The 15,158-nt window shown below is 42.2% G+C and overlaps 2 protein-coding genes across 7 annotated transcripts in view; one reads left to right on the forward strand and one right to left on the reverse strand.

The window, feature by feature from the left end:
* The window catches only part of MCF2L2 (MCF.2 cell line derived transforming sequence-like 2), a 448,572-nt gene that overhangs the window by 174,205 nt on the left and 259,209 nt on the right, over positions 1-15,158 (reverse strand). For all 5 annotated transcript variants that reach the window (XM_068281097.1, XM_068281096.1, XM_068281100.1 and 2 more), the window contains exon 18: positions 9,885-9,954. In XM_068281097.1, the coding sequence (XP_068137198.1) occupies positions 9,885-9,954 (70 nt within the window). The remainder of the gene's footprint in view (positions 1-9,884; positions 9,955-15,158) is intronic.
* The window catches only part of B3GNT5 (UDP-GlcNAc:betaGal beta-1,3-N-acetylglucosaminyltransferase 5), a 197,032-nt gene that overhangs the window by 90,094 nt on the left and 91,780 nt on the right, over positions 1-15,158 (forward strand). The window lies entirely within an intron of this gene.

Below are 15,158 nucleotides of genomic sequence, written 5' to 3' on the forward strand. Positions count from 1 at the left end.
GTGTGTGTGTGTGTGTGTGTGTGTGTGTGTGTGTAGGTGTGTGTGTGTGTAGGTGTGTGTGTGTGTAGGTGTGTGTGTGTGTGTGTGTGTGTGTGTGTGTGTGTGTGTGTGTACTAAAATATTATATTATTAAGATTCTATCATATTTTAACATGTAAGGGCCCTCTATGTATTTAAACCAACACTGCTATTTCAATAAAGCTTGTGTCACTTGTAACACCAAATTGTCTCACTTCATAGCATACTGCACAAAAAAAAAGTATGAACCCTGCCAGTAGCTTAAGATTAGCAATACTGGAGGTAACCAGCTATTCAATGCTTCTCGGCCAAGACAAGCATATGTACATCTGAACTGAAAATAAGTTCCAGTACAGGAAGAGTTAAGAAACATCTGTTATCTATGCAAGAGAGATTCTCTGAGCTCTCTGACCCAACTTGGATCGGCTACAGTGCTGTTTGTTGAAGCACTTATCTCAACCTGTCTCTCACTGTTTCTTGTTTGTCTAAAGGGAACCTAAACTGAGAGGGATATGGATTTTTTCTTTTAAAATAATACCAGCTACCTGACTCTCCTGCTGATCATGTGCCTCTAATATTTTTAGCCACAGCTCCTCAACAAGCATGCAGATCAGGTGCTCTGACTGAAGTCAGACTGGATTAGCTGCATACTTGTTTCAGGTGTGTGATTCAGCCAGTACTGCAGCCAAAGAGATCAGCAGGACTGACAAGCAACTGGTATTGTTTAAAAGGAAACATCCACATCCCTCTCAGTTAAGGTTCCCTTTAAGGTTTTACTGCAGAGCTAATGACCCTTTGAGCTTTCCTGCTATGTTTCATAGTATAAAATACAGAGTATAGTTTGTAAAATGCTAATATTAGAGAATAATGCAATCTTATTATTAAAAAAAATAAAGCTATAAAACTGAAAATAAAAATATGAGACACTTTTGTTTGCTGCAAATGTTCCATGAATTATCCATTCTTCACATACAATTCATTATATCATACTTTTTTTTACGCTTCAGTGTCACTCACTTTTAATATTACACGGGTAACTTTGCAGTGTTTATGAGAACAATAAAAACCTAGCATCTGAAAACTGTGCCATCTGCCTGAATTCAAAATGAGCCCCTGCTTTCTGGAGCACAAATACAGTGTACAGTATAAGAACACTGCGCAGTACAAACATTGGCAAGAACTTCCTTTTGACTGAGGCTGCATTCACAGTGGGACATTGCGTTGTAAAGTCACAACGCAGCATTACAACACAATGCAAAAAAAGGTGGTAACACACATTAACGCAGTGCTATCGTCGCAAACAGTAGGTACAGTAAAGCATACAGGCAATGAAAAGTATGCTTACCTGTACCTGGTAACGTGTGCATTTAGAGGTAACGAACTGCAGCGGTGCGTTACCATAATGCTACAAGTTATAATGTGACGCTAACGTCGCACTGAGAACGACGCATAGAATTAGCACTGCAGTATGGTAAGCTGCATTATAAGAGTTTACAACGCAGCTCCGCAACGTCCCACTGTGAATGCAGCCTCAGACTCTTAAATACGTTGCTTGAGCAAAGTTCTGTGCACATATTACTGAACATGTAGAAATTAGACACTTTTTGCAGACTATCACTGTTGACCAGCTAAATGTTTGCCATAAAAATAGCAGCATATCTGTAATGTCACTAAGGCCATTATAGCCAAAGAATGGAACTCCTCCTCCCTTAGCATGGCAGCCTTGAAAAACAAGTTGAAGGAAATATACCTTCTGAAAAGAACTACCTTTTCTCTTACTAAAAGAGAGGATCATTTCCTCAAGGTTTGGTCTCCCTGGTCAGAATGGCGCCTATCCCACTAAACCCGGTTGGATCTTGCTCACTGTGTGTCTCTGGGCATTTGTCTGTATACTGAACTTTAGGTGCAAAGGTTTCTGTTGTCCCTGAGCTGCACCTTCAGATTATGGCTTCTAACCGCTTTACTGTGATGTGCACTTAGTGTTGTGTTTGTATTGACTTTTATATGCAATTTGATATTTGCCAAGTTTATTTTTATTGGCTTTTCCACTGGTAATACTGTACTGTTATAGTAGCATATCCAGACAACAGCAACTGTGTCATGTGACAACTTGCCTTACTTTTTATCAAGTTTTCTCCTAGGTTATATTTTTCCCATCTTGACAATAAAATGTCTTTTAAATCACCAGCAAGCAAGAAACTACTCAAAATAATTTTGGTAGAACTTTTTTCACTCACTTTTTTGGTACTTTTTCAATTGCAGAATGCTGAAAAGATTTTTAAATGGAAGATTAAATATAAGGAGAAAACAAAAACAATAATTACATATGGGCACTTATAATTTTTTAAGTCACCAGCAGCAAACAAGAAAGAAATGTATTTTGACAGTGCTTTTTCACCAGTGTTTTAGTACTTTTTCAACTGCAGAGTTCTGAAAAGTAATTTTTAAACAGAAAATAAAAGATGAGAACCTTGGAGATATCTTAGGAGAAAAAGTGAATTTTATAGGGGCCCCTGTCTGCTATCATCTGCATGAAGGGGAAAGAGCTATTGGACATGTTATAAACTTTTGCCCAATCCCTACGGTTTTGCAAGTGAGCAATGCCAAAGGTGTTTGCTGCTTCCACCTCCCCAGCTCACATAAACCTACCCTGGAGTGATCTGGGGGTACATTTATGCAACAGAGAAGACTGTTGACAGGTGATTGGTTCCAGACAGCATGTCTGACTGCTCTCTCAGGCTTATAGACTACCTAGCACAAACCAGTGGTAAATGACTGTATGTAACACTGTTTTTTCTTTATGTTGTGTCTAATCCAGGTCTAGAAAATACTTGGTTGCTGTGAGATAAACAAAAGCAAACCAATGATGACTAGTTTAGTTACCATAGAGTAGAAAAATGCAGCTGGATGACTGTGAAATAATGACGTAATAAGGGCAAGCAGCAGCTACAAGCTTTTCTAGAGCAAGGGCTATGTCATACAGAGAGATCAGTGTACTCCTGACCCCCTACATAGATATCACCATTAGCCATTTTGTCACTCCAGGCGAGAAAACCTATGGCCCCCCCCCTCCCGTGTGGCGAGCCCCCCTCCCGTGTGGCGAGATCCCCCTCCCCACCCCCCCCACCCCCCGTGTGGTGCCCCCTGATGAAAATAATCGTAACGCAGCTTTTGGTGTATATGCAGAGCTTCTGTTTGGGTTCAAGGTGCGTTTGTAGTTTCTGGGGGGGCTCAGTGCACTTCTGATTGGAGGCCATTCGGAGGCGGCCTGGTGTTGCGCTGATCCACCTTTTGCGCAATTTTCAATTTTCGATTTTATTTGATTAGCCGCACCCAGGCTATGCATATACATAGGTTAGGATTTAGTTAGTGTTAGGCCCCTCCCATGGAGGATCGACTTCTTCGCAATGGGAGGGACGAGTACTTAATGGGTTGCATGCAAGCTGTTACAGTAAACTAACATCCTCCTCCAGTGGTAGACAGGTCATGTGTATGCTCGGTGTGTATTATATCCCACAAGTGGGGCTTGCACTCTTTTGCAGGTAGGCACTTGCCTGTTTTTAAGTAGCGTTGTTCATTTCCTTGCTATATCGTAACGCAGCTATGTTTCACCGTAAAATAATCGTAAACGCAGCAATGTTTCACCATAAGATAACAGTAATGCGGCAATCTTTCACCAGAAAATAACCATAACGCAGCAATGATTCACCAGAAAATAATCATAAAGCAGCAATGATTCACCATAAAATAATTATAATGCAGCAATGATTCACCATAAAATAATCGTAATGTGGGTAGCGTTCACCAGAAAATAATCATATGTGGTCAGCATTCACCAGAAAATAATCTTATGTGGCCAGTGTTCACCAGAAAATAATCTTATGTGGCCAGTGTTAACCAGAAAATAATCTTATGTGGCCAGCGTTCACCAGAAAATTATCGCATGTGGCCAGCGTTCACCAGAAAATAATCGCATGTGGCAGCGTTCACCAGAAAATAATCTTATGTGGCCGGCGTTCACCAGAAAATAATTGTATGTGGCCAGCGTTCACCAGAAAATAATCATATGTGGCCAGCGTTCACCAGAAAATAACCTTATGTAGCTAGCGTTCACCAGAAAATAATCTTATGTGGCCAGCGTTCGCCAGAAAATAATCTTATGTGGCCAGCGTTCACCAGAAAATAATCTAATGTGGCCAGCGTTCACCAGGAAATAATAGTAATGTGGCCAGCGTTCACCAGAAAATAATCGTAATGTGGCCAGCGTTCACCAGAAAATAATCGTAATGTGGTCAGCGTTCACCAGAAAATAATCGTAATGTGGCCAGCGTTCACCAGAAAATAATCACATGTGGCAGCGTTCACCAGAAAATAATCTTATGTGGCCAGCGTTCACCAGAAAATAATTGTATGTGGCCAGCGTTCACCAGAAAATAACCTTATGTGGCCAGCGTTCACCAGAAAATAACCTTATGTGGCCAGCGTTCACCAGAAAATAACCTTATGTAGCCAGCGTTCACCAGAAAATAATCTTATGTGGCCAGCGTTCACCAGAAAATAATCGTATGTGGCCAGCGTTCGCCAAAAAATAATCTTATGTGACCGCGTTCACCAGAAAATAATCTAATGTGGCCAGCGTTCACCAGGAAATAATAGTAATGTGGCCAGCGTTCACCAGAAAATAATCGTAATGTGGCCAGCGTTCACCAGAAAATAATCGTAATGTGGCCAGCGTTCACCAGAAAATAATCGTAATGTGGCCAGCGTTCACCAGAAAATAATCGTATGTGGCCAGCGTTCACCAGAAAATAATCGTATGTGGCCAGTGTTCACCAGAAAATAATCTTATGTGGCCAGCGTTCGCCAGAAAATAATCTTATGTGGCCAGCGTTCACCTGGAAATAATAGTAATGTGGCCAGCGTTCACCAGAAAATAATCGTAATGTGGCCAGCGTTCACCAGAAAATAATCGTAATGTGATCAGCGTTCACCAGAAAATAATCGTAATGTGGCCAGCATTCACCAGAAAATAATCGCATGTGGCAGCGTTCACCAGAAAATAATCTTATGTGGCCAGCGTTCACCAGAAAATAATTGTATGTGGCCAGCGTTCACCAGAAAATAACCTTATGTGGCCAGCGTTCACCAGAAAATAATCTTATGTGGCCAGCGTTCACCAGAAAATAATCTTATGTGGCCAGCGTTCACCAGAAAATAATCGTATGTGGCCAGCGTTCGCCAGAAAATAATCTTATGTGGCCGCGTTCACCAGAAAATATTCTAATGTGGCCAGCGTTCACCAGGAAATAATAGTAATGTGGCCAGCGTTCACCAGAAAATAATCGTAATGTGGCCAGCGTTCACCAGAAAATAATCGTAATGTGGTCAGCGTTCACCAGAAAATAATCTAATGTGGCCAGCGTTCACCAGGAAATAATAGTAATGTGGCCAGCGTTCACCAGAAAATAATCGTAATGTGGCCAGCGTTCACCAGAAAATAATCGTAATGTGGCCAGCGTTCACCAGTAAATAACCTTATGTGGCCAGCGTTCACCAGAAATTAACCTTATGTAGCCAGCGTTCACCAGAAAATAATCTTATGTGGCCAGCGTTCACCAGAAAATAATCGTATGTGGCCAGCATTCGCTAGAAAATAATCTTATGTGGCCGCGTTCACCAGAAAATAATAGTAATGTGGCCAGCGTTCACCAGAAAATAATCTTATGTGGCCAGCGTTCACCAGAAAATAATCGTCTGTAGCCAGCGTTCGCCAGAAAATAATCTTATGTGGCCGCGTTCACCAGAAAATAATCTAATGTGGCCAGCGTTCACCAGGAAATAATAGTAATGTGGCCAGCGTTCACCAGAAAATAATCGTAATGTGGCCAGCGTTCACCAGAAAATAATCGTAATGTGGCCAGCGTTCACCAGAAAATAATCGTAATGTGGCCAGCGTTCACCAGAAAATAATCGTAATGTGGCCAGCGTTCACCAGAAAATAATTGTAATGTGGCCAGCGTTCACCAGAAAATAATCGTATGTGGCCAGCGTTCACCAGAAAATAATCGTATGTGGCCAGCGTTCACCAGAAAATAATCTTATGTGGCCAGCGTTCACCAGAAAATAATCTTATGTGGCCGCGTTCACCAGAAAATAATCTAATGTGGCCAGCGTTCACCAGGAAATAATAGTAATGTGGCCAGCGTTCACCAGAAAATAATCGTAATGTGGCCAGCGTTCACCAGAAAATAATCGTAATGTGGGTAGCGTTCACCAGAAAATAATTGTAATGTGGCCAGCATTCACCAGAAAATAATCGTAATGTGGCCAGCGTTCACCAGAAAATAATTGTAATGTGGCCAGCGTTCACCAGAAAATAATCGTATGTGGCCAGCGTTCACCAGAAAATAATCGTATGTGGCCAGCGTTCACCAGAAAATAATCTTATGTGGCCAGCGTTCACCAGAAAATAATCTTATGTGGTCAGCGTTCACCAGAAAATAATCGTATGTGGCCAGCGTTCACCAGAAAATAATCGTATGTGGCCAGCGTTCAGTTCACCTGAAAATAACCTTATGTAGCCAGCATTCACCAGAAAATAATCTTATGTGGCCAGCGATTCTCGTTAAAGCATTTAAAGTTGATTCATCTCATATACAGCAGGGCCTCGAAAGTCCTCCTGTATTGTTATTTTTGGTCACTACCTCGGGACGTGCATGCCTGCTGCCTTCCTTGGATGTGTGGTAGCTGTTCCTGCTCCTTTGCCCACAGCGTGCCTGCTGCCTTCCTTGGATGTGTAGTGGTAGCCGTTCCTGCTCCTTTGTCCATGGCGTGCCTGCTGCCTTCCGTTTTGGATGTGTGGTGGTGGTAGCCGTTTCTTAGGCTCCCACTCCGGACCAGAATCGAACCAGGATTCCCCAGCCATTACCTGTGGTCACCATGCTACTGAGAAAATACCATCGAAAGTTTCACACAGTTGAATGAATGGCAGACTTGCCCTCCATAACAGATTTTCATTAAAGGCAAGTGTTGTCATCTCTGGCACACAGCATTGGGTCAAGGGTCCATCTGACCACAGATGTCTGGTCTGCAAAGCACGGTCAGGGCAGGTACATTACTTATATAGAAAATGGGTCCTTACTTGGATGTGTGGTGGTGGTAGCCGGATCTCAGGCTTCCACTCTGGACCGGAATCGAACCCTGATTCCCGGGCCATTACCCGTGGTCACTCACAATGGCAGACTTGCCCTCCATAACAGATTCTCATTACAGGTACTGAACAGCCAACAGAAAAAGTAATTTAAAAAAAAAATAGATGTAAGCTAGCTTTAACAATGGTAGAGAAAGAACCATGGAAAGTTGATAAGGCAGTCAGACATTACCTGATATCACTGAGGAAGAGCAATCTCGCCATGGTGCGCACCAGTCCAGCACGGCCGTCACAACACAAACAGCTGTTTGCGGTGCATTACACAGTGAGTTTGGTGTGTCAGTGTGAAGCAGTACTCTAATTACACTCCCTGATTGATGTATACACATGCAAGAGGCTAGATTCACAAAGCGGTGCTAACAGTTAACACCCTAGTGAAAAGCCCCTCATCACGCCTAAACTTATCACGCCTAAACTGGCTTTTCACCAGCGTGGTGCAATGGTTATCACGCCTAAAGTCTTTTACTGGGTTAGCACCGCTTTGTGAATCGAGCTCAAGATGTTTTAGGGCACTTTAGGCCTGCAATTTAGCATTCAATGTGATTTCTGCCCTTAAAACGCTGCTTTGCGTCAAATCGGAGGTTCGGGCCATCTCTAGCGTTTATCAGAAAATAATCGTATGTGGCCAGCGTTCACCAGTAAATAATCTTATGTGGCCAGCGTTCACCAGAAAAAAATCGTAATGTGGCCAGCGTTCACCAGATTAATCGTAATGTGGCCAGCGTTCGTTCACCAGGAAATAATCGTAATGTGGCCAGTGTTCACCAGAAAATTATCCTAATGCGAGCAGCGTTTCACTAAAAATGTATAATTACCTGTAAAAAGAAAAGCATTTACTCACCTGCAGAAGACTCCTCTAACTGGGTGCAGCTCCCCCGACGATCTTCCTGCAGCAGCGCAGCCAGCCTCCAAAAGTCCCGCGCTAACAGGCAGAGCAGGGCTACAGGAATATGGCCCCTGAAGCCCTGTACTGGAGACACAAATAGTCTCCAGTACAGGGCTTCGGACGCCATCTTCCCGTAGCCCTGCTCTGCCTGCCGGAAGACTATGCAGGCTGGAGCAATGAGCTGCGGGCTGCGGGGATGAACTGGCGCGGCGTCGCAGCCAGTTCACCACAGGGGTTGCACAGTCTGTTGGGGGAAGGCGGGCACTCCCCCCCCCATGCGGCGACCCCCCTCCCCCACCCGGCGCTCCAGGCCCCCGTTTGTCCTTGCCTGGGATGCCTCTGGACATCACCGAGCCCCCCGATCAACCACCAAAAAGCCATACTGTCCAATTGGTAATGTTGGTCGATTTCTGTTAGAAATTCATCTATATTACAATCGGGGGCATTTTGGGAAAACAATCTTCAATAGATTCAACCACGGTGATTGAATCTCCTGGAGAATGTCTCACAGTGTATGCAGGCACCTTAAAGACGAACTGTAACCAAGGATTGAACTTTATCTCAGTCAGTAGCTGATACCCCCTTTATCATGAGAAATCTTTACATTTTCGCAAATAGACCATCCAGGGGGCTGTATGGCTTATTTTGCGGTGAAACCTCTCTCACACCGTAATGTCAGGGCCTATGTCTGCCAGTAGGGAATATGATTACGAGCAGGGTGATTTTGGATCAAACAATATGAACAAATTACATAGCGAATATCAATAATTTGTTGATTTCTCTTCTATTTTTTAACTTCTTACTTTGCAATATATTGATTAATTTTTTTCCCCTTTTTGCTAAAGTTCATCTTTAAAGTTCCCCTTTTCCCCTTTAAAGTTCCCCTCTTAAACTTCCCCTTTTTGCTAAAGTTCCTCTTTATAAATACAATAAATAATAATAATAAAGCGGTATAAAACGCTGACATAATATTCAATAAAAACATGTTTTCCTACTTTTTATATCCCATACAGTTATATTTGCTTTTGTGCATAAGTATTATTATTCATTTAGAAATTACAAGTTTCCAAAGTACAATTTTTTTGCTCTGAGAGCTGCCATTGCATTTTATTCATAACTGGTGTATTCATATTGTAATGCACTCAGAAATGCTTTCTGAGTATCTGTCTGTGTTCTGGAGTGTCTGAATTGCCAGAGAATGTTTACATTCCTCACTTGATACAATTAAGTAAACACAAGATACTGTTATCTTCAGTTCGGATGCGTCCAGCTTTCCCTGCAGGGAGCTTGTAAGTCCTGTGTTTAACTAGTTGAATGCTGTTATAGTAAAAAAAAATTGTGGTAGTATATAATATGCTGTAAATAATCTTTTAGAGCAAAGAAGAAATGCTGGTTTTCATACCACTTTAAGACTGATCAAGTTATAGAATTATTGTGCACCTATAGAAAAAGACAAACACTTATATAGCGCTTTTCTCCTGGCAGACTCAAAGCTCCAGAGCTGCAGCCACTAGGACGCGCTCTATAGGCAGTAGCAGTGTTAGGGAGACTTGCCTAAGGTCTCCTACTGAATAGGTGCTGGCTTACTGAACAGGCAGAGCCGAGATTCGAACCCTGGTTTCCTGTGTCAGAGGTAGAGCCCTTTACCATTACACTTTCCAGCAACCACTTATAGGGATTGAGATCATTTCCCTTTACCTGAGCTGTATGGCCATAATTTACTTTGCAGCCAAAAAAAAGTAAATTCAGGGCAATAGACAAATATCTTACCCTTTTTAAAAAACACTTCCCCAGAGAATCTGTGTCTTCAGTGCACTTTTCCAGTTCCTTAAGAAAAGTTCTGAAAAAAACAAACAAACCAAGTTCAATAAATTACAAGACTTCAAAATGATGTTTATGTTTGCTTTCTTTATGAACTTTATGAAGAATTGATGCTGTTTTGAAGACAAGGGAAGGTCACACCAAATATTTATGTGTTTTAGATTTCTCTTCCTTTTATCTATTTTGCATTGTTAATTGATATAAAAAATAAACTATCAACACCTCTGTGTGGGTGAACGCGGAAAAGCCGCCGCGTGTGCTGCTGAGGAGGCGGCTGATTCCGCGTCCAATGCGGCGGTTTGCATACGGAAATGTGCGTCTGGTAACAGAGCAGAACGCCGAAAAGCCGCCGCATGTAACAAAAGCAAGGTGGCTGGTTCTGCGTCCAGCGCGGCGGTTTGCACGCGGCAGCGTGTGTCTGGTGTGGCTGAGTCTGTTAGTGCACACAGGCTTAGGAATACGCGCGCGCGCGCTGAGAGGCAGAACTCTTATACTGGGCAAGGAGAAGTCAGCTGATCACGCCGATCAGCTGACTCCAGAGCAGCTTACTATTGGTTAATCAATTAGGGGTGGTGCCGGAGAGCACTACTCCATATATACTTACTGCTAGCCAGTCTCTAGTTGTCTGCCGTTGCGAACACTACGTGGAAGCACTCAGACCTTAGTCAGATCCAACAGTGTGTTTGAACCAGGTGGACCTGGGAATTCACACTGAGCCAGATTACTTGTACTGTTATTCTGTTTATGCTTAGACTAGTTCCAGGGTGTAGAGACCACGGACCTCACACCCAGACTAGGGAACTTGTGTTATCTCTCTGTTATACTTCAGACTAGTTCCAGGGTGTAGAGACCACGGACCTCACACCCAGACTAGGGAACTTGTGTTATCTCTCTGTTATACTTCAGACTAGTTCCAGGGTGTAGAGACCACGGACCTCACACCCAGACTAGGCATTGTTGATATCAGTTATGACTTTCTGCTTTCCTGACTATCCCTTTGATCTCTGATTCGGTACCTCGCATATCTGATATTCCGTTGCCAGACCCTGCTTGCCTTGGATACCGAATCAGCCTTCTGTCTTTGTACTTTATCTGTCCGTGTGTTGACGACCAGGCGTGCCCGACCTCGAGAGCTATCTCTCCTCTTAAGAGATAGTCTCCAGATCAAATAGTGACGTCCACCTTCAGGTGTCATTCACTCTCTGGTCCTTCCTATCTCCAGCCTGACTCCACCCCTTTGAGAGTCTCAGGCTGCTGGAAGGTTCCTGTGCCCTCAAGAGCAGTATTCCTTTACTGCCTATGGTCACCTGCTCAGCAGGTGCATTACTCAAAGTACTACTGTTACACCAAACACTCACATACCTATAGATGTCCAGAGGTTAGCAATATATCTGTATTATCAGTGATTCTGCAGATCATCAATAATCAGGTATATATCTGCATTCTTGGTGATACTGCAGATCACCAATAATCAGATTCTCTCTGCGTGCTGACACCAATCGTTACACTCTGTTTGTGAAATCATTTTTAGTTTAAGGCCTCTTTCACAGTGCGACGTTAAAGTCGCACGTTATAAAATATTTTAACGCAGAGTAACGCACAGCAATACAAAGTCTGTGCGACATTCACAGTGCACACGTTGCGTTAGTGTGTAACGTGTAGCGTTATTAGAAAGTGCTGCATGCTGTGTGCTTAGCAATGAATCTGCTGCGTTACTTGTGTTGCATATGCTCAGTAATGTTTTTTTTCTTTTTAAAATGTTCCGCATGCGCCTTTTTCGTTCCATAGTAAATACATTTTGTAACGCGCGACTTTAACGTCGCACTGTAAAAATGTATATGCGTTGCGTTAGGGCCGCATTGTGCGACCTTAACGTCGCACCAAATGCAACGTCCTACTGTGAAAGTAGCCTAAAGCATTTTTTCATAGCTGCCTAAAACTTTTGCACCGCTTTGTAACCTAGCAGAGGTTCCAGCCCTTTCCAACACACACAATAAGGTTTTAGTGGAGAATTTTAACAACTACAGTGCAATGTCCACTGTCCTTAGACTATTTACACAAAGCTAAATGAGTTTCAGGAAGAGATTGTAAATATCTCTAACATGGGAATTGTATATAGCTAGTTCTTTTATAAGGTTTCTGATCAATGGAAACAATATGCAGACAAGGTATCAGAATAGGAATGGATAAGCAGGCATTTTAGTAGTGTCAATTGTGGTGGGGTAAGGGAGCAGCTTCCCACAATTCATAAATCTTTCTTAGGGCTGGTGCACACCAGAGAGGTTTTGAAGCGTTTTTTAAAACGCTTGCAGGGGTAAAACTGCTTGGCTAATGAAAGTGAATGGGATGGTGCACACTAGAGAGGTTCGTTTTTTCCACAAAGCAAACTCAGGGGCTGCAGCATTTTTTAGATTTCTGAGGCGTTTCTGTCAATGTTAAAGTATAGGAAAGTGGAAAACTGCTCTGAAAAACGCTAGATCATAGAAGTTTTCCAGGCGTTTTTGTTACAGAAGCTGTTCAGTAACAGCTTTACTGTAACAATATTTGTAATCTGCTACACAAAAACGCTAGGCATGTTTAGAAAACATCTCTAAACATGCCTAGAACCGCTCTGAAATCTGCTTCAGAAACCTCTAGCGTTTTGCAGATCTGCTAGAGGTTTTTGGTGTGCACTGGGCCTAGTGAGTGCACAATCCAGCAAAAGAAGGAACAAGGCTGCTGTTGGTCAGTAGAAGTAGTACCATAAGAACTATTTCTTAGTTAATATGTCAGCTTGCAGGAGAGGATCAAAATGCAAGTAATATCAGCACATTGGCCAAACACTCTTGCTTTGCAGCTTTAAAATCCCAGGATTGAATATCAGCATAAATATATTTTTCTTCCAGTGCATGTGGGTTTGAGATGAGGTAGTTGCAGGTGTCCAGTTCTGCCAGGGCATTAAAGGGGCACTATGGCAAAAAAAAATTAAAATGTAAAATATGTGCAAACATATACAAATAAGAAGTATGTTTTTTGCAGAGTGAAATGAGCCATAAATTACTTTTTTCGTATGTTGCTGTCACTTACAGTAGGTAGTAGAAATCTGACAGAAATGACAGGTTTTGGACTAGTCCATCTCTTCTTAGGGGATTCCCAGGGATATATTAATTTTCAAAAGCACTTAGTGAATGACAGTTGCTCTGTCCAACTGCCAAAAAAGTGTGTAGCGAGCTGGGAAGCTGGCCAGCATTATTGTTTAAATCCTTTTTAGGGAATATCTTTATAAAGAATAAAAGCCATGCCGAGAATCCCCTACGAAGAAATGGACTAGTCCAAAACCTGTCACTTCTGTCAGATTTTTACTACCTACTGTAAGTGACAGCAACATAGGAAAAAAGTAATTTAAGGCTCATTTTACTCTGGAAAAAACAAATATTTTAAATTTTTAAATTTTTCGCCATAGTGCCCCTTTACGCATACCTGATGTTTTGGAAGATAATAGGGAGGGGTCAGACATGCAAGGCAGTGGTAAAGTTGCCAGTATTAGCCTTATAGTCTGTTTTTGGTTTTTTTTTTGGTTTTTTTTTTGCCTTTAGTTCAATTTTGAAGTAAACATGTCACAAGAAGATAAAAACATTGACTGGGTAATATATGGGCACACGTGGTTGTATAATCTTTGCATGGGCCAATTCAATGTTACCTCCAACTTCAACAGTAGCCTCATCTGGGATTTCTCTGGGAGATTATTGCCACCTTTGCATTTTGCAATTTAATTTGTCAGTAGTCACTTAGCACTTTGCACAGTACAATATTGCTTTGTATTCTTGTGTGATCATTTCCTCTTGTTCAAAATGCATTACTTCACTGGCTGGGTGGAGCCACAAAATCATTCATTTTTGTCTCTGATCAAGATTAGATTGTGAGCTCTTCTGGGGCACAGTTAATGACATGATTGGTTTAGATGTAAAACTGTATCAGAAGTCAGGTGTTTTGCATTAAGTGGCTAACATGGGGGACTAATTTATGATAATGTGATACTGAAACACCACATCAACTGTGGTGGGATATTCAACCAGGGGTTTATTTGAACTGCAGTAAACCTGAGCAGCCATATTAGCTCACTGGATGACCTGGCCGGCCCTGTAAATATAAAGAGAAGCTATAGAGGAAGAGCTGTTGGCAGGAAATTAGTGGAAAGGAAGCGTTCAAAGAGGATGGACCTAATACAGAGACTTCAAGTAACAGAACATTTGCCTGCAATCAACACAGGGAGAAGCCGGCAATCAACGGGAAAGTGGCCAGACTGTATAAAAAGCAGCAAATCCAGATGGAGATGCCAGAGAAGAATCCCAAGGACACCTAGTATGTTACAGATGATAAAGGCAAATATATGTTTACTCTTTTTTAGTGTTATGTGGGTTGGATCAAGGAAAACGAGGACCAGAAAGACACAAAGGAAAAAAACACCAGCAGCCAATAGCACAATATGTCTGTACACCAAAATAAATATGTGTAAAATAATACACTCACAAATTTCGGGTTGCAGGAAAGGCAACCACCGATGTGGCTTACAGAGGAAAACCCGCCTCCACTCGGGTGTGCGAGGTTCCACAGAGGTCGCACACCTGATAGATTGGGTAGTTCCTAGGGATAAGGTCTACTCAAAAAATACAACCTCCAAAAAGAGTTGTGATAAGTATAAACGTAAAACAGTGGAGGCTCCCAAAGGGTATAAAACGATTAAAACTCAACTGAGCTTTTGATTGATCTATATGCTACTTCACCACAGGAGAGGTAAGCTTACCATACCTCTGCTTTTTATATTGTTTTAAATGTTTTATATATTTGGGGCGCCTCCACTTTTTTATGTCTTTTCTCATGTTGGTCATGTTCAGGAGAACACATGGAAAAACATGTGATTTGATTAAAGAGCTGATAGATTTGCAAAGCTCAGATATGCTGTGATCACACCCGGCTTTAGCACAGGATCATGACAAATCTGAGACTTACATATCTATCACCTGACAAAACTGATCACATGCTTCTCCATTAGTTCTCCTAGTCATGACCATCGCAACTCTTTTCTGCCTTTTGTACACTTCTGGCAAATATGTAAGGGGTCTTAGGCGAACCCTGTAAACATTAGCCAGAGTATGGAAGCCTATCTGGTTGTTGCAGTTTTGGGGTGATAAGATAGCTCTAGGCTTGGGGGTATCTTAGGAGCTATGGTGTCCACAAGCTGTG

Source organism: Hyperolius riggenbachi, chromosome 4, assembly GCF_040937935.1.
Source record: "Hyperolius riggenbachi isolate aHypRig1 chromosome 4, aHypRig1.pri, whole genome shotgun sequence".
In the NCBI taxonomy this organism is placed as follows: domain Eukaryota; kingdom Metazoa; phylum Chordata; class Amphibia; order Anura; family Hyperoliidae; genus Hyperolius; species Hyperolius riggenbachi.